This window comes from Salvelinus namaycush, chromosome 3 (genome assembly GCF_016432855.1).
Source record: "Salvelinus namaycush isolate Seneca chromosome 3, SaNama_1.0, whole genome shotgun sequence".
Taxonomy (NCBI): domain Eukaryota; kingdom Metazoa; phylum Chordata; class Actinopteri; order Salmoniformes; family Salmonidae; genus Salvelinus; species Salvelinus namaycush.
In genome coordinates, this window is record NC_052309.1 from 5,608,344 (window position 1) to 5,631,551 (window position 23,208).

Genomic DNA, 23,208 nt, shown 5'->3' on the forward strand with positions numbered 1-23,208 from the left:
TTCATCCACCCATAGCCTGTACCAGTGCACCAAGTCTGGAACCAACAAGCCATAAGACTGATAACAAGACCACTAAGCAGCTAATCAAATGGCTACCCGGACTAGGACTGATCCTTTTTTGCGTGCACACACACAGCTGCTACTGTCTATTATCTATAATGTTGCCTAGTCACGTTAGCTCTACCTATATGTACATAGCCACTTCAATTATGTTACCCCTGCACATTGACTAGGTACTGGTACTCCGTATGTATGTATGCATGTATATGTGTCTATATATATACACACATATATATATAAATGCCACGTCATTACCTGGTACTCCCTATATATATATGTGTAATGACGTGGCAATTATATATATATACATACATACATACATACACAGAGAGTACCAGGTAATAACATGGCTATATATATATATAAATAATATGTGTGTGTGTGTATAGATATATATATATATATATATATATATATATATATATATATATATAGCCACGTTATTACCTGGTACTCCCTGAATACATATATATATCCAAGTTATTACCTGGTACTCACGGTATATATATAGCCACGTTATTACCTGGTACTCCCTGTATATAAAGCCATGGTATTACCTGGTACTTCCTGAATATATAGCCATGTTATTACCTTGTACTCCCTGTATATAGCCATGTTATTACCTTGTACTCCCTGTATATAGCCATGGTATTACCTGGTACTTCCTGTATATATAGCCATGTTATTTTTACTCGTTGTTATTCCTCGTATCACCATTTTTATTTTTAACTCTGCGTTGTTGGAAAAGGACCCGTCAGTAAGCATTTCACGGTTAGTCTTCTCCGGTTGTTTACGAAGCATGTGATAAATAAAATGCGATTTGATTACTGGAGCTATTTATGTCAATAGCAGCATACAAACTGTTACTGAACCTCCTCCCCCTTCAAGAAACACAGCATGAAAGGCTGAGAAGAGACTCAATGGAGACTGATGTCTTTAAAATAGTGAACCCTGGGTGAATGTTTGAGACTTTTAGAAGAAAATGGCCTCCCCCCATCTTTCCAGTAAATCATTTCTCTAGAGTCCATTGGTTCTATTGTACTGGGCAAACTTAATCTAGCGTACCGTCCTCAAGTATTTGAGAATACTTGACCCAGGTCTGCTGCAGTGTGATTGTATGTAAGGGAAAGCGCTGATCATGTTACCATACCTTCGTGTTTCCAAGAGGTCCGGGGAATGCTGTGGGGTCCGTGTGTAGAAACCTCAAGGAGTAGACCCAAGAACACACCTAGAACTCCGAACACCATGTTGGATTCCGGGAGCAGCTTCGGAACCGTGAAGTTTCCTCTGATGACAACAAGGTTGATTTAATACACAGTCCCTTTTCCTCAGACACACGGATATACTAATCACCAGCAGCAGAGAGACAGCTGTTAACACAGTAAACCCACTTCCTCTCAGATATGGCTACTACGACCGCATCCTCCTCTTTTCAGCTCATTTGTTAACTACAGACACAAAGAAACTGAAACACACAAAACAAATGATAGAGAAGGTTTAAAAAAACATTATAACCTTGTAGTTTGGCCCTGTGACTGAAACAGTCAACACTCAGCGTCAGTGGATAGATACATAAACAGACATTCTGAGACCCCTTAGACTTGCTTACACATTATGACAGCGGAACCGATTCCTGTCCCGTATTCTAATGACTCAAAATCACAACCGAGTGTGGCATTTACTGTCATCAGTAAATATATTGTAATACTCTGAGGCCCGAGGGGGTGCTGTTGGCCCGAGGGGGTGTGTGACTGTCACAAGAGCAAACTAGAACAGCTACTATACATGTGCTTTTTCTTGTGGCTCAAGTAACTGTTACTCCTCTCAAACAGAATACCACATTCACACTATTTCACATTGCCAACCAAAGACATTTCACAGCATCTCTCTCAACTCACATCAACTATGTAAATGACAGACCTGCTATCAAAGGACCAGCTGCTACTGACAACAGCTGTGTAGCCTGTGTTTGTGTAATACAAAGTACAAGACTGCGGGCGTTGAGTTCAGGTAGGGTAAGGAGTGAGGGAGAGCATGTGATGACAGGGCCCTGAAATAACTGGATGGGAGTCGCTCAGTCTGACAGAGAGAGAGAGGGACCATGTGCTCTTCATTTAACATGAAAGCCATGCTCTGCTCCTCTTAGGCTGGGTCATGTTCATTAGGGCACACTGTAGCCTTTTTATTTATCTTTCTTCTTTTTTTTAAGGCGGATCTCTTCCACAAAGGGCTTTACATGACAACCTTCCCAGCAGCATTACAGATTATATAAAACATGTAATCCGATTTTACTGTCCTTTTCTATGTACTAATTCACAGCAGCATTATGTTACTCTGCCATTAAACGTCAGTTTCCTGACGGATCTGATAAGAAACCAATTACAAAGCTTTTTGTCTCTTGACAAAGACGATAAGATCATACAACAACCCATATATCTATGACTTTGGAAGGCCTACCTATTTCCCCAACTATCCCTCAGGCAGAGAGAGGAAGGAACGCCCTGGGTGGTGCAACTGGCAAACACCTCTCTGACAGAGTCAGGGGTCTCTGTCTATCCTCCAACTGGATTGGTTTAGAACACCCATAAATACCCCAAAAGGATAATTAGGTCAAACCAGGAACGGCAACAACAACAAAAAATCTGAAAATGTTGATGCTTGTCAACCTAGCTTGAGTTGCCCGTTACATTATGTAAAATATTTGTCAGATACAGCGACAATGTTTGACTTGTCATCGATGCTTTTCAAGTACATTTTCTTTCTCCCAAAACAGTAGGCCTACGTATTTCTAGGTCAAACTGGGTCACCTGAAACCAGAGAAAAGCTCATAAACCTGTGAAATATTTGAGCCCTTAAAGCCTAACTGAAATATGAAAATACATCTCTAATCTAAATGTGCTTATTCTATCCTAGTTGTAAGATTATAATACTCTATCTTAGTCAAATATTTTGCACCTAAACGATGGAGGCAGTAACATACTATAATAGGACATTTTATCAAATCAAAATAAATTCTTCCTAATGTGGCTGCATGGAGGATTCAAATCAGTTGCTTGTACCTTTGTAAATGTTATTCAGATTTAAAGGGTAGGATGCATGAGTTTTTATTCACCAAAGTAACAGCAGTGTAGTCAAAGACAGTTGTAGTCACGATCTGGTTGCCTATAACTACAAACAGTTTAAAAAAAAGTTTTTTTTAAACATATTTATTAACTTATTTCCAGATATCCTCTACCCACAACATTTCTCAACGTCATATGGAGAATCTACTCTGTGATAGCTAGCTCGAGCTGGCTAACGTTAGCCACTAGCCATGCAGACCGAGTGCTGGCAGTGGTGAGCAGCAATCCACCAATCACGAGGGGGTGTGATGTAAACAGATCAGATTCTCCACAAGTGGGGGCATGATCCTGCTCGGCTGCTCCAGTTCAGGTAGCTCTGCCTCCTGCACCATCGGGGGGCTTGCTTCTGTTTCTCCTGCACCACCGGGGGGCTTGCTTCTGCATTTCCTGCACCACCGGGGGGCTTGCTTCTGCATTTCCTGCACCACCGGGAGGGCTTGCTTCTGTTTCTCCTGCACCACCGGGGGGCTTGCTTCTGCTTCTCCTGCACCACCGAGGGGGCTTGCTTCTGCTTCTCCTGCACCACCGGGGGGCTTGCTTCTGCTTCTCCTGCACCACCGGGAGGGCTTGCTTCTGTTTCTCCTTCACCACCGGGGGGCTTGCTTCTGTTTCTCCTGCACCACCGGGAGGGCTTGCTTCTGCTTCTCCTGCACCACCGGGGGGCTTGCTTCTGCTTCTCCTGCACCACCGGGGGGCTTGCTTCTGCTTCTCCTGCACCACCGGGAGGGCTTGCTTCTGCTTCTCCTGCACCACCGGGGGGCTTGCTTCTGCTTCTCCTGCACCACCGGGGGGCTTGCTTCTGCTTCTCCTGCACCACCGGGGGGCTTGCTTCTGCTTCTCCTGCACCACCGGGGGGCTTGCTTCTGCATTTCCTGCACCACTGGGAGGGCTTGCTTCTGCTTCTCCTGCACCACCGGGGGGCTTGCTTCTGCTTCTCCTGCACCACCGGGGGGCTTGCTTCTGCATTTCCTGCACCACCGGGAGGGCTTGCTTCTGCCTCTCCTGCACCACCGGGGGGCTTGCTTCTGCCTCTCCTGCACCACCGGGGGGCTTGCTTCTGCTTCTCCTGCACCACCGGGAGGGCTTGCTTCTGGCTCAAAAAGAAAAGTGGAAAATCATTCCTGCCTGCTCTAATTGTTTAGTACCTTGTCTGTTTTTTGTCCTCCAATTTTTTTGTCGACCTTTTCACCTGTTCTCCATGAAGTAGGCTACTTTTTCCCCCAACCCTGGCCTTTTTTTTAAGAGCACCACAGTAGCTGATTGATCACCACAACACAGTCAATTCCGTCTGCTGGAGCCTTCTCATTGTCGATTCTTCCCCTCGTCTTCTGTGCCCAATGCCGCCCCTGGATTATTGCCTCTATCTACTTTGGATATACCACACTAATATATATATATATAGAGCTATTGGATAAGCTGATTACCTCAGCCAATGAAACAGCCCGTCCCTCTGAGTTGCATTTTCTTTGCTAGCTAACTCAGCCATTAAATCGATAAGTCTCCGCTCTCTCAACTTTATAGTAGCAGTAAAAAGTTGACACCTACAAGGGTTTTTCTGTATTTAAAAAAAAACAATTTTCTGCATTGTAGAATAATAGTGAAGACATCAAAACTATGAAAACACTATGAAAACACAAAAAAAGTGTTAAATCAAAATATATTTTATATTTGAGATTCTTCAAAGTAACCACCCTTTGCCTTGATTACAGCTTTGCACACTCTTGGCATTCTCTCAACCAGCTTCATGATGAATGCTTTTCCAACAGTCTTGAAGGTGTTCCCACATATGCTGAGCACTTGTTGGCTGCTTTTCCTTCACTCTGCGGTTCAACTCATCCCAAACCATCTCAATTGGGTTGAGGTCGGTGATTGTGGAGGACAGGTCATCTGATGCAGCAGTCCATCACTCTCCTCCTTGGTCAAGTAGCCCTTACATAGCCTGGAGGTGTGTGTTTTGTCCTGTTGAAAACCTAAATGATAGTGGGACTAAGTTCAAACCAGATGGGATGGCTTATCGCTGCAGAATGCTGTGGTAGCCATCCTGGTTAAGTGTGCCTTGAATTCTAAATAAATCAGTGTCACCCGAAAAAGCACCGACACACCATCCCACCTCCTGCTCCATGCTTCACGATGAGAACCACACATGCGGAGATCATCCAAATCACCTACTCTGCGTCTCACAAAGACACAGCGGTTGGAACCAAAAATCTCAAATTTGGATTAATCAGACCAAAGGACAGATTTCCACCGGTTTAATGTCCATTGCCCGTGTTTCTTGGCCCAAGCAAGTCTCTTCTTATTGTTGGTGTCCTTTAGTAGTGGTTTCTTTGCAGCAGTTCAACCACGAAGGCCTGCCACGAAGGAGCTGTTCTTGCCATAATATGGGCGTAGTTTTTTTACCAAATACAGCTATCTTCTGTATACCACCACTATCTTGTCACAACACTACTGATCGGCTCAAACGCATCAAGGAAAGAAATTCCACAAATTAACTTTTAACAAAACAAACCTGTTAAATGATATGCATTCCAGGTGACTACCTCATGAAGCTGGTGGAGAGAATGCCAAGAGTGTCCAAAGCTGTAATCAAGGCAAAGGGTGGCTACTTTTAAGGATCTAAAATATATTCTGATTTGTTTAACACTTTTTTGGTTACTACATGATTCCATGTGTTATTTCATAGTTTTGATGTCTTCACTATTATTCTACAATGTAGAAAATAGTAAAAAATAAAGAACAACCCTTGAATGAGTAGGTGTGTCTAAACTTTTGACTGGTACTGTACTTTCGTCAAGGTGTCCGCATGTCGGCACGTCTTGCAGTCTTTTCCGAGGCCTGGTCTGTCGTGAGCAGTATGTCCTGCGCCTACGACTATTTGAAGTATAAACTTTGATCCAAATTGAGGTTAGTGATCGCTGTTCTGATGTCCAGAAGCTCTTTTCGGTCATAGGAAACAATGTCGGAAACATTATGCCCAAAAAGTTAAGATCAGGGCCAAGAAAACACAATAGAACTGCAGCTATCCATTGCGGCACCAGGGGCTCACAAGGGAGATGGGGAAAAGACATTCAATCCTTTTACAAAGGAAAAGTGACACCGGCACAAGAGCAGGTAATTCTGGTTTCCCAACCTGAGCAGGCCCAGGTGAAGAGAAGGTGTCCTAATAGCAGTAGGCTGAAGGCCTGGGACAGGTTCATGTGGTGTGGGTGTATAGATGCTAATCACATTTCCTAGCAAGCTAAAGGTGGTAATTATTCTTAAAACCTGCTTCCTTCTCACAGACGGAAAAAGTTCTGCTTCCTGATAAACAAAAAGAACAAGTGCCAAGATGAAAAATACAATGGAGAAGAAGCCTGGGCAGGAATTCAATACAACTTAGTAGAACCATATGGATACCAGTTGCTGCCAAAATAACGTCATCATTTCAGCATGTGATCATCATAAGCAATGTTTTAATATAATTGTAGGCCATAGTCTGAAGCAAGAAGGGGGAGGAGACATCCGAAGGCATCATGAAGTAGAATAGCTTTTGCTTTCTCTAGGTGTAGAGTGAAAGACTGGGACAATGCATGTCATGAGAAAATAATACTTTCCCCACAGTTTTACAAAACCTATAGCTTACATTTTGAGTTTTAGTATCGCAGTAAGTCTTTGTTATTTGACATGCCACCAAGTGTGACAGAACAATGAAAATGGAACTAATTAACTAACCAACAACCCCTGGCCTAACCTACTGACACAGTTCTGCTACCATTACAGAGATGACGTAGTAATTAACGGTTCGCCCGAGGAGAGATCGTAAAACACAACACATATTGGAAATCAGTTTCAGGCGTCAACAGCTAGGAAAACTCATTGATCTGATGTAATTCAAAATACATGTCCTGGGGACAATTCCAGTTCCACACCATAACATCTAGGAATGCTAAATCAAGTCATCCATAGAATCAGAATGAGTCCCAAATTCCAACCCTAGCCAGTCACTCACAGCCTAGGACATTAAAAGGGGTCAAAGACAGAAAGACCTATTGTTTTCAAAAGACAGGGAGGGCACTGAATCTCCCTTCTCCCCATGTGCGTCATCATCATACAGTAACTGAACAATGAATGGACACAAAACACCACAGAAGGTGGAGGATGTCCACTTTCCCCACTAACCTAGTTCTCTTCCCAGCATTGCCTATCTAAATGCCAGACTAGATTATTAGGACAGAGCCAAAAGGCAACTAAAGATGATCAACCGAGAGGAGATTTAACACGTCAACCATTCGTAGTTCAGTACTAATCTATTACAATACAAGAAGAGGGGAACAAGTTGGCACTGCACCAGCCACACAGACAGAGAGATATTTAAAACTGTAGCCATAGGCCTACTGGTATGCCTCTTTAAAACTGCAGCCATGCTGGCATGTCTCTTTGAGCCCTTTGTCTATCCTGAACTCAGCTTCTTTGGACACATAGTGAGTTTGACACCTGCTCTGGTGCTCTTTGCAGTGCTACAGTGCTGGCGGGTCACAGAAAACTGGCAGGTCGATGGGTCTGCCTGCCTCAGCCTGGACATTCAGCGCCTGCCAATGCCTCCCAGCCTTTCAGGCCCTCTCCCTGCCAGCCTTCCTCTCCCCCGGCCCTCAGCACCCCGGCCTGTTGGCACTTGCTGTGATAACTCATTGATCTGACAACATCAATGTGGATGCACTCTCCTGGTCCTCCCAACGCCATCCTGCCAAAATTTGCTGCTCTTCCTGCCATTCAGTTCCCATTGACAGCCCCTAACAATCTCTTTCGCTCTCCTCCTCCTCTTCTGGAGTGTCTCAGTATCTTCTTTCAGGATGGTTCATCCACTTCATGTCCCTCAGATACTCTGGTTTGCGGTGAGGGTGTCCTGCGAGTTAGACAAGAACAGTTTGTCCAAGCTGAAACAGGACATGTCAGTTCCGCTGTTATTTTGTACACCGCACATCACTAGCAAATCAATACATTCAGTCGTTTTCTGTTCGTTAACAAAAATGGACCAACGTGCCCTCCAGATCCATGACCTTTACCAGACTGCCCAGGAGGGTGAATGAGACATTCCCTACACAAACTAACACACCTCAAGCCAAGGAGAAACACCATATGTTTCCAGATAGATCTACATTTCCAACGTCGTAGCATCATCTGCATTTCGAAGCTGTAAAAGCAGCGACGACCTTCTCTGCAACATGTGGCATTTTGCATCATGTAGGCCGGTAACAAAAACACTGACCACCGCATCTCTGTGACGCTGCCTGACAGATGTCTACTCCACATATAAATATAAGACTGAGCATCGGTTTGGCTACAGATGTGACCAACCGTACTGTGACAGGACATTATACTTAAGACTGGATGTGGATGCCCTCAATGAAACGTCATTATCCAGACAATGTAGGCCTATGTTATGAGAAAGCCTTTTGGACATTTAATATAGCATTGATTGTTTGAATTCAAATTGAGAGAAAAAATAAACTGACTCATATCAACTTAAGTGAACATTGTCTGCCCTCCAGGAAATCTACAACACCCGGTGTCACAGGAAGGCCAAGAAGATCATCACGAACCTCAGCTACCCGAGCCTCCACACGGCCTGTTCACCCTGCTACAATCTAGGAGGAGACTGTACAGGTGCATCAAAGCTGGGACACGAGAGACTGAAAATCAGCTATCTCCAGGTCATCAGACTGTTAAAACTGTCACCACTAGCCGACCTCCTATATGAATAGGTGTGTACAGCAGTAGTTACATAGCATGAGTCTTGACTAGAGTATATACACATGTAAAGTGGGTAAATATATGAGAGAGTATATTTATATTCTGGCCTGATATTCTGATATTGCTTGTTGTGTTAGCCAAGGACAGTTGCCCAGAGAGAGTGGGCCAGGACCAGGAAGAGAAGGAGAGAGGGAAGAAGAGAGGTTGGGGAGAGCGGACAGAGGGAGAACTTTTTACATTCGTGTATATTATTTAGTATGTATTGTATTGCGAGATATTACTGCATTGTTGGAGCTAGAAAACAACCATTTCACTGCACCTGTGATAACATCGTGAAATCTGTGTACGCGATCAAGAAACTTTGATTTGATGAGTAGAACTTTTAAGTTAAATCACATATGACTGAAGGGAGTCACTCGCTGAGCACAGAAAGAACACTATGCTACGCTATGGACATAAAAAGTATCCCTCATATAATAACTGGGTTCAGGATCCATGCTGAGCCTGTTAGTCAACCTACAGCAACCACACTAAAGGGAAATTAAGGGTCAGTCCTTGTAAACGGGTATATTTAGATGGTGATGGAGAGCTTTTTCAAAACAACACACCCTTTACCAGGTCACATGGGCTGTCAGAAGATTAAACAAAGACCATAAACAAAACAGTTGAAGTAGCTGTGTGTGTGTAAAGAATAAAAGCAGCTCCTGCTAGTTTGGTTAACCGTAGCTCCCGGTCAAGAGAGAAACGCTAAATTGTAAAATGTAATTACCATGTACCACCATCTTAAAAGATGAAAAGAACACACTTTATATCACCATCTGCTACTGCTAAATTACAACGACAAGGTTTGTATGAACACTGTTGGTCACCTAGAAAAAGGAACAACTAGAGGGGGTAACTATTCCACTTCCCTTCCTTGTATTTATGGCTCTAGGGACCTTCTACAGCGAGACAGATGTGTGTTGTCTATGACCATCACAGCAACATGGTACAGTTCACACCCAGTGTGACCTCCTGTTGCCATTCAGAGCATTCTCCCCACCACGTGTAGCGCCATCCAGATCCCTGTCAACGCCAACGACTGGTCTGTCCTTCACAGGGTGCTTTCACAGGGTTCTTCACAACCTCAGAGGTACCAATAAGAAAAGAGTGGTAGCTAGTGCACGATTTGAAACTTAGTTCCCCCTGCTGCTATTGGACCAGGTCACTCTTGGGAAAAGAGATTATCTCAATGACAAAAAACCTGTATAAAGGTTCAATTAAAAAAATTAAATAGTGCAGTGGTCAATGGCATTCCTAGTCGATCACCAACATTTCTGTAAAGCAAAAAAAAAAAAAAGCCTTGGGTTCCTATTTTTATTTATATCATTTAAAAAAAAATGTGCTAGAGCGGGGAAGGCAAATTGTTCTCATTTTGAACCACTTCATGTGTATGAAGGTGGAACTCCTCCTACCCGGCAGGCCCAGAGAGAAAATCAAGTGCACTTATCGGCCTACCGCTGGTCAATCAGACAGCTCAGCTCACCGTGTCTGCAGTTTCCTCATGCCATAGGCTGTAAAAAGAAGCCTCCAACGCACATCAAAGTTGATACTAAGATTTCAAAACCATGACGACACAACGAATACAATAAAACGTTTAAGTTTAAGTTGTTATTAAGCATTGTTCAACAATTTTATAAGCCATAACATGTGTTATCCCTACTGCCACTCATTCTACAACCAGCACTGCAGCTGCAGTGAATGAGTAGCAAAGTGTTACTATAAACACAATATTATTTGTGTCTTGTCTTCAAATTTTTTTTTTTTTATAGTCAAGGAATATTTCACATTCGTTGGTCATGGGAGTAGCAACGAATTGGTGCATGCTCACTCAACTGTCTCAAGACAACACATTATTACCAGTGTGATCCTATATCCATTTTTTAAATATAATTTCAAAATGGTCTATCAAGAACATTGGCAGGGTAATTCAAGCATAGCCAATATGCAGTGAATGTAATTGGCCCTATAGCTTACTGCACAAACCTCATCGCTACAGAACTGTTCATTGGTTAATGTCGCATAGGCTTATGTTTTTTTTTAAAGTCAAGTAAAAACTCTCTGAGCGGTAGATCGAGGCCTGCAGTTTGACTCAGTGTTCCCCTCAGCTAAAGTTATCATCTTACTTCCTGTGCAGTACCGCCTGGCACTTCACCACAGCGGAAATCTAAAATGGGCTTTAAAATGGTACCTCAGAAAAGCCCCTTAACAGTACCACTAATGCATAGTCTCTTATTGACCTGAGACCGGAGTGTGATTCAGAGAGAGGAGAAATCCCCCCAAAAAAGAAGCAAAAACAGTATTAGCTGGTGTTTGAGTAATTATCGGTAGGTCACTAGCTAGCATTCATAGAATACCCCATTGGCTAGTCCTAGGTGTATTTTCTTAGAGACTAATGTAATCTGTAACACAGAGCTCAGGGCGTACTCTGTCCGGGACCAGGGACTATTTTAGGAGCTGTGAAAGAGCAGAGGCAGCCCTGAGACCTTGTGCTGCTCCTGGTTGTGATAGATAAGGGCAGGTGTCCAGAGAGTGTGGGCCGAGGCCAGGGAAGGAGGGAGAGAGGAAGAGGGCCAGGGAGAGAGGGTGCGGAGAGGAAAAGAGGGTAAAGGAAGGGAGCAGGGGAGAGTTATTTATTTAACTGTGCAAGTCAGTTAAGAACAAATTCCTATTTACAATGACGGCCTACCACGGCCAAACCCTAACCTGGGCGATGCTGGGCCAATTGTGCGCCGCCCTATGGGACTCCCAAACACGGCCTGGCATCAAATGCCTCTAGCACTGAGATACAGTGCCTTAGACCGCCGCGTCACTCGGGAGAGAGGGGATCTGCGGTAACCTTGGTAGACAAAGTTGCTTTCAGATCCCAGGCAGAACCAGGCACCGTCCTCCCTCCCACTGCTCGCCTCGTGTATTGTGTGTCTTGGAGACTGTCTTCATCAGATCTCCCCCGTCTGGTTCATAGATAGCTACACATCCTGCAGTGTGTGGTTTATTAGGAGGTCGAGACACGTTAATAGCTAGTCATTGAATAGTTCCACGTCTGACTTTCTCTAACACCAGAATGCAGAAATGCCCAAGTACTGTTGGCTAATATACAAAAATAGATCACATCAGAATTAGAACAATATTGGCTGTTAAATTCTCGATGCCTATTGTGAAATTGATATTGCCTGCATTTACTGTAGGTTTCAGATAACTAAAGATTATTCTACCTTTTAAATTACTCACTGTTTACCTGTGGATGCCCAAGAAATGGCAGGTAGCCTAGTGGTTAGATCGTTGGACTAGTAACCGAAAGGTTGCAAGATCGAATCACCGAGCTGACAAGGTTAAAATCTGTTGTTCTGCCCCTGAACAAGGCTATTAACCCACTGGGCAGTCATTGAAAATAAGAATTTGTTCTTAACTGACTTGCCTAGTTAAAAAAAATGTAAATAAAAAGTCTTTCTATAGCATCTTCATCTGTCACAATTTTCACCAAATTTAACATGTAATGTCTCTAAAAACAGCCCTGGTGAAACCCCTTAAGGCCTATAGTCCCCCTCACTGAGCTGCACCACTGGGTCCAGGCTCTTTAAGACCCTCTTTCTTTTCCTTTTTTACTGTCTTTTCTATTTTCCTCATCTTAAGCAACTGATTTCATGGTCCGATTTAGTTTCCCCAGAGACAAAACCTCTTTAGGAGTCCTCTGCTGTGAAACTACCAGCACCCACTGCTCTCAGAACACATCCAGCCTGTCCTCCTGAACTTGGCTCACATGGGGGGGGAAATACTAATTTCCCCACTTTCAAGGAAGACAAATAAAACAAAAACATTCCTCCGACTCACACTGCCAATCTAACTTGGCAATCTATGGTGTGCTGAGGAACTTTCAAAGAATACTGTAACTGTGTGCTGGCTAGGCTGTTAGCTATACTGCAACTGTAGCGTGCTGGCTAGTCTGCTAGCTATACTGCAACTGTAGCGTGCTGGCTAGTCTGCTAGCTATACTGCAACTGTAGCATGCTGGCTAGGCTGCTAGCTATACTGCAACTGTAGCGTGCTGGCTAGGCTGCTAGCTATACTGTAACTGTAGTGTGCTGGCTAGGCTGCTAGCTATACTGCAACTGTAGCGTGCTGGCTAGGCTGCTAGCTATACTGTAACTGTAGTGTGCTGGCTAGGCTGTTAGCTATACTGCAACTGTAGCGTGTTGGCTAGGCTGCTAGTTATAGTGTAACTGTAGCATGCTGGCTAGGCTGCTAGCTATTCTACAACTGTAGCGTGCTGGGTAGGCTGCTAGCTATTCTACAACTGTAGCGTGCTGGGTAGGCTGCTAGCTGTACAACAACTGTAGCGTGCTGGCTAGGCTGCTAGCTATACTACAACTGTAGCGTGCTGGTAGGCTGCTAGCTATACTACAACTGTAGCATGCTGGCTCGGCTGCTAGCTATAGTGTAACTGTAGCATGCTGGCTAGGCTGCTAGCTATACTGCAACTGTAGTGTGCTGGCTAGGCTGCCCTTGAGGAAGGCAGTTAAACCCCACATTCAGAAGGGTGGGTTAAATGCGGAAGACACATTTCGGTTGAACACATTCAGTTGTGCAACTGACTAAGTATCCTCTTTCCCTTAACTATACAGTTCCTTCAGAAAGTATTCATACCCATTGATTTACTCCACATGTTGTTGTATTACAGCCTGAACATAACATTTATTAAATTGATTGTTTTCCCCCCACACCAATCTACACACAGTACCCCATGATGACCAAGTGAAAACATGTTTTTGCAAATTTATTGAAAAAGTAAAAGCTGAAATGTCATGAGTCAATAGGTATACAACCCCTTATGACAAGTTTAAATAAGTTCAGGAGCATATAAACTCAGCAAAAAAAAGAAACATCCTCTCACTGTCAACTGCGTTTATTTTCTGCAAACTGAACATGTGGAAATATTTGTATGAACATAACAAGATTCAACAACTGAGACAAACTGAACAAGTTCCACAGACATGTGACTAACAGAAATTGAATAATGTGTCCCTAAACAAAGGAGGGTTCAAAATCAAAAGTAAGTCAGTATCTGGTGTGACCACAAGCTACATTAAGTACTGCAGTGCATCTCCTCCTCATGGACTGCACCAGATTTGCCAGTTCTTGCGGTGAGATGTTACCCCACTCTTCCACCAATGCACCTGCAAGTTCCCGGACATTTCTGGGGGGAATGGCCCTAACCCTCACCCGCCGATCCAACAGGTCCCAGACATGCTCAATGGAATTGAGATCCGGGCTCTTCGCTGACCATGGCAGAACACTGACATTCCTGTCTTGCAGGAAATCACGCACAGAACGAGCAGTATGGCTGGTGGCATTGTCATGCTGGAGGGTCATGTCAGGATGAGCCTGCAGGAAGGGTACCACATGAGGGAGGAGGATGTCTTCCCTGTAACGCACAGCGTTGAGATTGCCTGCAATGACAACAAGCTCAGTCCGATGATGCTGTGACACACCGCCCCAGACCATTACGGACCCTCCACCTCCAAACCGATCCCACGCCAGAGTACAGGCCTCGGTGTAACGCTCATTCCTTCGACGATAAACATGAATCTGACCATCACCCCTGGTGAGACAAAACCGGGACTCGTCATTGAAGAGCACTTTTTGCCAGTCCTGTCTGGTCCAGCGAAAGTGGGTTTGTGCCCATAGGCGACGTTGTTGCCTGTGATGTCTGGTAAGGACCTGCCTTACAACAGGCCTACAAGCCCCCAGTCCAGCCTCTCTCAGCCTATTGCGGACAATCTGAGCACTGATGGAGGGATTGTGTATTCCTGGTATAACTCGAGCAGTTGTTGCCATCCTGTACCTGTCCCGCAGGTGTGATGTTCGGATGTAACGATCCTGTGCAGGTGTTGTTATACGTGGTCTGCCACTGCGAGGACGATCAGCTGTCCGTCCTGTCTCCCTGTAGCGCTGTCTTAGGCGTCTCACAGTACAGACATTGCAATTTATTGCCCTGGCCACATCTGCAGTCCTCATGCTTCCTTGCAGCATGCCTAAGGCATGTTCACGCAGATGAGCAGGGACCCGTGGCATCTTTCTTTTGGTGTTTTCCAGAGTCAGTAGGAAGGCCTCTTTAGTGTCGTAAGCTTTCATACCAGTGACCTTAATTGCCTACCGTCTGTAAGCTGTTAGTGTCTTAACGATCGTTCCACAGGTACATGTTCATTAATTGTTTATGGTTCATTGTACTTGCATGGGAAACAGTGTTTAAACCCTTCACAATGAAGATCTGTGAAGTTATTTGGATTTTTACAAATTATCTTTGAAAGACAGGGTCCTGAAAAAGGGCCGTTTCTTTTTTTCCCCTGAGATTGTGATGCTTTTTGGGGGTATCCTACCTTTGCCATTGAGGAACTGAAGCAAGCACACTTGTTGTTTGGAACACAACCCTGCGTCCCCACCACCACACAATCCAAAACACCATAACTTTAAAGCTTATTAAATGACTAGCAAAGTTATCAAATATGATCTTAGTGTTTAGCCTTCAAAGGGCACTTCAGACAGATTGTAATTTTGGTGCGCATAGAATGGTGTCTGTTCCGCTGCAAATTTCCTTCACAATATGACAAACATAGGCTCGTTCGTTTTAGGACAACCCAGGGTGTAGGTCATCTTGTAACTGGATCTAACATAGCGATCATTAACATTGATTATTATTGATCAAAACCTATCCAGCACTATTTGTTTATGGATCCCCATTAGCTGCTTCCAAAGCAGCAGCTACTCTGCCTGGGGTCCAGCAAAATTAAGGCAGCTTATACAATTTTCGAAACATTACAATACAGTCACAGATTTCACAACACACTGTGCCCTCAAGCCCCTACTCCACTACCACATATCTACAGTACAAAATCCATGTGTACATGTGTGTATAGTGCATAAGTATGCATGAGTTTGTGTCAATGTTTGTGTTGCTTCACAGTCCCCGCTGTTCCATAATCTTTTTGTTATATCAAATTTTAGTGCTTGCATCAGTTACTTGATGTGGAATAGAGTTCCATTTAGTCATGACTATTTAGTACTGTGCACCTCCCATAGTCTGTTCTGGACTTAGACTGAAGAGACCTCTGGTCTTGTGGGGTATGCATGGATGTCTGAGCTGTGCGCCAGTAGTTCAAACAGACAGCTCAGTGCATTCAACATGTCAATACCTCTCATATATACAAGTAGTGAGGAAGTCAATCTCTCCTCCACTTTGAGCCAGGAGAGATTGACATGGATATTATTAATGTTACTTCTCTGTGTACATCCAAGGGCCAGCCATGCTGCCCTGTTCTGAGCATATTGCTATTTTCCTAAATCCTTTTTTGTGGCACCTGGCCACATGACTGAACAGTAGTCCAGGTGCAACAAAACCAGGGCCTGTAGGACCTGCCTTGTTGATAGTGCTGTTAACCTGTTTTGGCTGCAGGGGCAGTATTGAGTAGCTCTGATAAAAGGTGCCCATTTCAAACGGCCTCGTACTCAATTCTTGCTCGTACAATATGCATATTATTATTACTATTGGATAGAAAACACTCTAGTTTCTAAAACCGTTTGAATTATATCTGTGAGTAAAACAGAACTCATTTGGCACAAACTTCCTGACCAGGAAGTGGAAAGTCTAAAATCGAGGCTCTCTTCTAGGTCCTGCCTATAAATGGGCATGATACCTATTAGTATACATGCACGTCATACACCTTCCCCTGGTTGTCAAGAGGCAGTGAGAGAAGAAATGGGGTGTTTATCTTGGTCTGAGATGGAATACGTCCTCTTGGAATGACGTGTCACCCATTTCCTGTTTTCAGGAAGGCGCGAGGAGGAACCTGGGATTGCCTTTTGAAAAGCTGTCGTTATAGGCGACTACTATCTCCGGCTTTGATTTTATTTGATACTTTACGATCATATTGTCACATGTATGTTTTTTCAATATAGTTTTATTAGATTTTTGAAATTTATTCGGGATATTAGGCGTGTTGCGTTGTGTGCCTTTGTTCAGAAAGGAGAGCTTCGTGCCACTTGGCTAGTGCGCTTGCTAATTCAAGAGGGAAAAGGACGTTCTAAATCCAAACAACGATTGTTCTTGACAAAGGACACCTTGTACAACATTCTGATGGAAGATCAGGAAAAGTAGGACCCATTTTATGATGTTATTTCATATATCTGTCGAACTGTGTACTATTAGTTTTGCGCCCAGGTTTTGGGCACTCGGTCGACATAACGTAAGCCTTATGTGGTAATGAAGTTATTTTTAGAATTCTAACACGGCGATTGCATTAAGAACTAGTGGATCTATCATTTCCTATACAACATGTATTTTTTTGTTATGTTTATGAATAGCTATTTGGTCAGAATATGTGTGTCAGAAAAAAATCCGGACGTTGTGGGAAAAAGTAGCTAGGTTAGCACAATGTATAACCACTGATTTCAGCTCTAAATATGCACATTTTCGAACAAAACATAAGTGTATGTATAACCTGATGTTATAGGACTGTCATCTGATGAAGAATATCAAGGTTAGTCAAAAATTATATATCTTTTACTGGTTTGTTACGATCGCTAACTTTTGCTACTGGGAAATGGCTTGTGTTTCTGGCTATTGTGGTAAGCTAATATAACGCTATATTGTGTTTTCGCTGTAAAACACTTAATAAATCGGAAATATTGGCTGGAATCACAAGATGCCTGTCTTTCATTTGCTGTACACTATGTATTTTTTAGAAATGTTTTATGAGTATTTAGGTATTTGGCGTTGGTGTCTGTAATTATTCTGTCTGCTTTCGGTGCAATTTCTGATTGTAGCTGCAATGTAAACTATGATTTATACCTGAAATATGCACATTTTTCGAACAAAACATAGATTTATTGAATAACATGTTATAAGACTGTCATCTGATGAAGTTGTTTGTTGGTTAGTTTGGTTGGTTCTTGGTTAGTTAGGTTGGCTTTGTGCATGCTACCTGTGCTGTGAAAAATGTCTGTCCTTTTTTGTATTTGGTGGTGAGCTAACATAAATATACGTGGTGTTTTCGCTGTAAAACATTTTAAAAATCCGACATGTTGGCTGGATTCACAAGATGTGTACCTTTCATATGCTGTATTGGACTTGTTAATGTGTGAAAGTTAAATATTTAAAAAAAATATCTTTTGAATTTCGCACCCTGCACTTGAGCTGGCTGTTGTCATAAGTGTACCGACACCGGGCTGCAGCCATAAGAAGTTAAGAAGGTAGAGCATCGCTTTTTTATGGACAGACTTCTCCCAATCTTAGCTGCTGTTGTATCAATGTTTTGACCATGACAGTTTACAATCTAGAGTTACTCCAAGCTGTTTAGTCACCTCAACTTGCTCAATTTCCACATTATTTATTACAAGATTTAGTTGAGGTTTAAGTAAATGATTTGTCCCAAATACAATGCTTCTAGTTTTAGAAATATTTAGGACTAATATATTCCTTGCCACCCACTCTGAAACTATACTCAAAGCCAGTGGCATGTCATTAGTAAAGATTGAAAAAAGTAAGAGGCCTAGACAGCTGCCCTGGGGAATTCCTGATTCTACCTGGATTATGCTGGAGAGGATTCCATTAAAGAACAGCCTCTGTTCTGTTAGACAGGCAATTCTTTATCCACAATATAACAGGGGGTTTAACTTCCTTCAGCTAGGGGGCAAAATTTTTATGTTTGGAAAAATAACGTTCCCAAGGTAAACGGACTATTTCTCAGGCTCAGATATTAGAATATGCATATCATTGACAGATTAGGATAGAAAACACAAAGTTTCCAAAACGGTCAAAATATTGTCTGAGTATAACAGAACTGATTTTGCAGGCGAAAACATGAGGAACTCCAACCCGGAAGTGCATTTTTTATTTTTTTATTCCTGTTCCATTGCTTGCCCCTCCATTTAAAGGGGTATCAACCAGATTCCTTTTCCAATGGCTTCCTCAGGCTGTGACCAGGGTTTAGACATAGTTTCAAGCTTTTATTTTGAAAAATGAGCGAGATTTATCAAAACTTGTCAGGTGTCCTTTGATTAGTTCCTGCGCAGGAGAGATGTGGCTCGACATTTTCTTTCTCTGTAGTATTGAACAGTTTACCGTCCGGTTGAAATATGATCGATTATGTATGTTAAAAACAACCTGAGGATTGATTATAAAAAACCTTTGACATGTTTCTACAAACATTACGGATACTTTTTGGAATTTGTCTGCCCTTCAGTACTGGAACAAGCTTGTGGTTTTCTGAACATAACGCGCAAACCAAATGGCGGTTTTTGGTTATAAAACGAATCTTTATCGAACAAAAAGAACATTTATTGTGTAACTGGGAGTTTCGTGAGTGCAAACATCTGAAGATTATCAAAGGTAAGCGATTAATTTTATTGCTTTTCTGACTTTCGTGACCAAGCTAATTTAAGGCTAGCTGTTCTAGCAGTGATTGATACACTCAAAAACGCTTGGATTGCTTTCGCTGTAAAGCATATTTTCAAAATCTGACACGATAGGTGGATTAACAAGCTACGCTGTGTTTTGGTATATTTCACTTGTGATTCCATGATTCTAAATATTTTTAGTATTATTTTTGAATTTGGCGCTCTGTAATTCAGCGGTTGTTTACGAAAATGATCCCGTAAAAGGGATCCGTGCGGCAAGAAGTTAGAGCCATGGCACAAGTTTCAAGCAGCAGACTATGATTGACTATGTCAAAAGCCGCACTGAAGTCTAACAAAACAGCCCCACAATCTATTTATGATCAATTTATCTCAGCCAATCAGTCATTTGTGTAAGTGCTGTGCTTGTTGACTGTCCTTCCCTTTAAGCAAGCTAAAAGTTTTTACTGTGAAATTTGCGTTGTCTGGTCAAACACCATTTTTTCCAAAAGTTTACTAAGGATTGGTAACTGGCTGATTCGTCAGCTATTTGAGCCAGTAAAGGGGGCTTTACTATTCTTAGGTAGCAGAATGACTTTTGCGTCTCTCCAATCCTGGGGGCACACACTTTCTAGAAGGCTTAAATTGAAAATATGGCAAATAGGAGTGGTAATGTCATCCCCTACTATCCTCAGTAATTTTCCATCCAAGTTGTCAGACCCCGGTGGCTTGTCATTGCTGATAAGACAATTTTGTCACCTCTTCCACACCACACACAATTCAAAATTAAAATTCTCGCCTCTCATAATTTGGTCAGATATACTTGGATGTGCTGTGTCAGTGTTTGTTGCTGGCATGTAATGCTTAAGTTCCCTAATCTTGCCAATGAAGTAGTTAGTAATATCAGTTGGTTTCGTGATGAATGAGCCATCTGATTCAATGGAGTTTGCCTTTTTTCTCTCCAAAAAATGTAATTTAAGGTGTTCCAAAGCTTATTACTATCATTCATCTTTGTTTCATATTGTGGTTTCTTATTTGTATTCAGTTTAGGCACATTATTTCTCAATTTGCAATATGTTTGCCAATCGGTTGTGCTGACTTAGGAGTTGGTTGTCTATAGGAGCTTCCCACCAGAATGGGCTTTAGGTGAGGCAGATGAACTTGTAGCCAAATTACTTCAACAGTATTTAACATGAGATCTGTGGTTCTGAATTTAAAAACAGCAACACCTCCACCATTAGCATTTCAATATTTTCTGTAAATGTTATAAACTTGCATTGCTGCCACTGTATCAAAAGGTATTATCTAAGTGAGTTTCAGAGATAGTCAGGACATGAATGTCATTTGTTACTAGATTTCATGAACTTTGTTTCTTCAGTAACATATGTTAACGTGGCCTATTTTGGGCAATTTTCTTCTGGGATGCTTACTTGTTTTCATTGCTTTACTGGGAAGCGTAGCAGAAGTAGATATGCTCATGTTATTTATGTTAGTGAAGGGTGAGCTGCACCCAGTGGACTTCCTACTAGGGCACACCGCATCAGTGCTAACAGCATACATTTGGTTCATTGGCATATGATTACTGCATACAATAGCTGTAGGATCAGCAGAGGCATTCAGGGCAGTAAGAGGGACATACATTAGGTTACTTACATTGTGTCGACCAACGCCCCTGGTGTAATATACATTTTCTGAAGCATTATGACAACTCCGCGTCACAATGGTAGGAATTAACTGAGCTGGGCTTGGGTCATTGATAAGTAATTTTATCAACGCAGCCTTATAATGCTGTGAAAGGATCCAGGAAACCAAATGATTTGGGTGGATCCCATCCTCCTTATAAAACGTGTTTTGTTTCAAAAATGTATCGAAATTGTCAACAAAAGTTATACACATTGAGCTGCATTGAGGGCACAGGGCCAGATATGATCAGAGAGGGCACAGGGCCAGATATGATGGGTCTTATATTAGTGTCTATCAGAGAGTCAGTCAGCTCTTTGAAATCCAGTTTCAACTGTTCAGAGCTGCCCTTTATAATGTCATTAAAACCCACATGGACTACGATAGCATTGATGTCCATGTCCTGGAGTAGTGCATTCGGGAGCAGCTTAGTAATGTCATTTACTCGAGCTCCGGGATAGGACATTTTGCACCAAGAACGGTCACATTTCTTACCATGGAGCCACCCAAAATCACAGCTAGCGAGAAGGATAAGGAAATCTGTCTACTCCCAGGCTTCAGAGAACCCTTTATTGACGGCAAGAGGCAGGATAACTTGAGCACGTTGCTCCCGACAGAAGGAGAGGCCCCGATTGATCTAGAACAGGGACGGAAGGTTGCCGACGTCGAAATCGTAGTAGCAGGCACCGCGGCCGCAGACAGGCACCCCCAGTGACGAAGGTGCAGGAAGATCAGGCTCCAGGATGGCCAAACTATTCATTGTTTGTATCCGCTCCTGGCCGCTCGTTGGGAGTGTAGACTGCGTTGTTGGAGGCCGCTGTATTTCGGCTTCCCCGGCTATCAGTTAGGGGAGCTCCGGGCAACACCAGCCAGTCGGATAACGACAAGGCGGAGATGCATCCAACAAGCGTGAACGCCGTCCAGCAACCGGCATAGAACATGTAAACATTCCACTCTGCGTTTCCCCCAGTTTCTTACATAGGCTGGCGACCTGCGTGATCAAGGAAGCCACCTCAAGACTATACTCCTCGGCAAGCAAACAATTATCGCATTGGAACTCTGAGTGATTCGGTTTGTCCCGAAACAAAGCGTAGTAGATACAGCTCCTACAGCGCTGGAACCATTAAATTTACCTCTCCAGACAAAGAGGTCTCCATTGCAAAACTCATCTGGTACCAAATTCGTTAGCTTGATGGCTAGCAGCTTAGTGTGTCTCCAACCTGTCTGTTAAGCAGGATTCCCGGGACAAGAAATAGCGGTCCTAGTTGTTAAAACCTAACTGTCGCGGAATCCACCCAAAAGCAAATTCGGTATTCGTATTTAATAAATAGTGGTTTTGTTTTAATAAAAAAATAACTAACCGAATGTTTCCATCATCCTGTGAAGCGGAGAACCTGAGCTCTGACGTTGCATAAAACATGTTACTGTACAGCCTCTCTCAGCCTCCAATGTTGGTGCTGATCAATGACACAATCTGCCATTTTCAAGTGGAAAGGGCTACTGCTAAGCAAACGTCTAGGGTCTCTGACTCCCCTGTTACATCAGCTACTTTCTAGGTAGGCGGCGTAGTCCTGCTTATGAGGTCAGGTTCCAATTGAGCCAAATACTTTAAAAAAAACACGAAACACTGAAGAAAACACACCATTGCAGAAATGTCACATGCTAAAATTATCGAAATCAAGAGAAAACAAGTCAGAAATCAACAGGTGATAAACACAAGTTACACCACAGCAGAGCGGACAGACACATCAAGCCCATTTCAAGCAACATACAGGGGGGGGGGGGGGGCCATGGAAGCTCCCAAGGCAGAGGGGGACAAAGCTTTAGAGGCGGTTTGGGAGGAAATAACATCTGAATTAACTCATTGGGACAAAAGATAATGGAACAATAACTTGGATTATGAGGATAGATCAATTAGGATAACAAAAATAAACAATTCCAAAGTTAAAAGGGAGGTTCTATAAAATCACCCAGGTGTTTTTCAGATCATGCGGACCATAAGAGAGAAGCTGTGCAGCATTTGGAGGCTTTAGAAGCATGCAGCATTTTTGTTGCAACATGCAAGCCCACACGAGGTTTGTCCTGACCTGTGGCTCCTCAACGAGTCGGCTCTACTAGACGAGAGGCTCCTTCTTTGAGAGAATTACACAATTCTCAAGCTATAGGAGAGAGAGAAGATGAGAGATGA

The 23,208-nt window shown here is 43.0% G+C and overlaps 1 protein-coding gene across 1 annotated transcript in view; it reads right to left on the reverse strand.

The window, feature by feature from the left end:
* Positions 1–23,208, reverse strand: part of sema4d (sema domain, immunoglobulin domain (Ig), transmembrane domain (TM) and short cytoplasmic domain, (semaphorin) 4D) — a 70,975-nt gene that overhangs the window by 19,312 nt on the left and 28,455 nt on the right. Inside the window, exons 3-4 of the mRNA XM_038989591.1 lie at positions 23,108–23,179; positions 1,211–1,347 (exon numbers count right to left, since the gene is read on the reverse strand). Of these exons, the coding sequence (XP_038845519.1) occupies positions 1,211–1,307 (97 nt within the window). The 5' untranslated portion in view covers positions 1,308–1,347; positions 23,108–23,179. The remainder of the gene's footprint in view (positions 1–1,210; positions 1,348–23,107; positions 23,180–23,208) is intronic.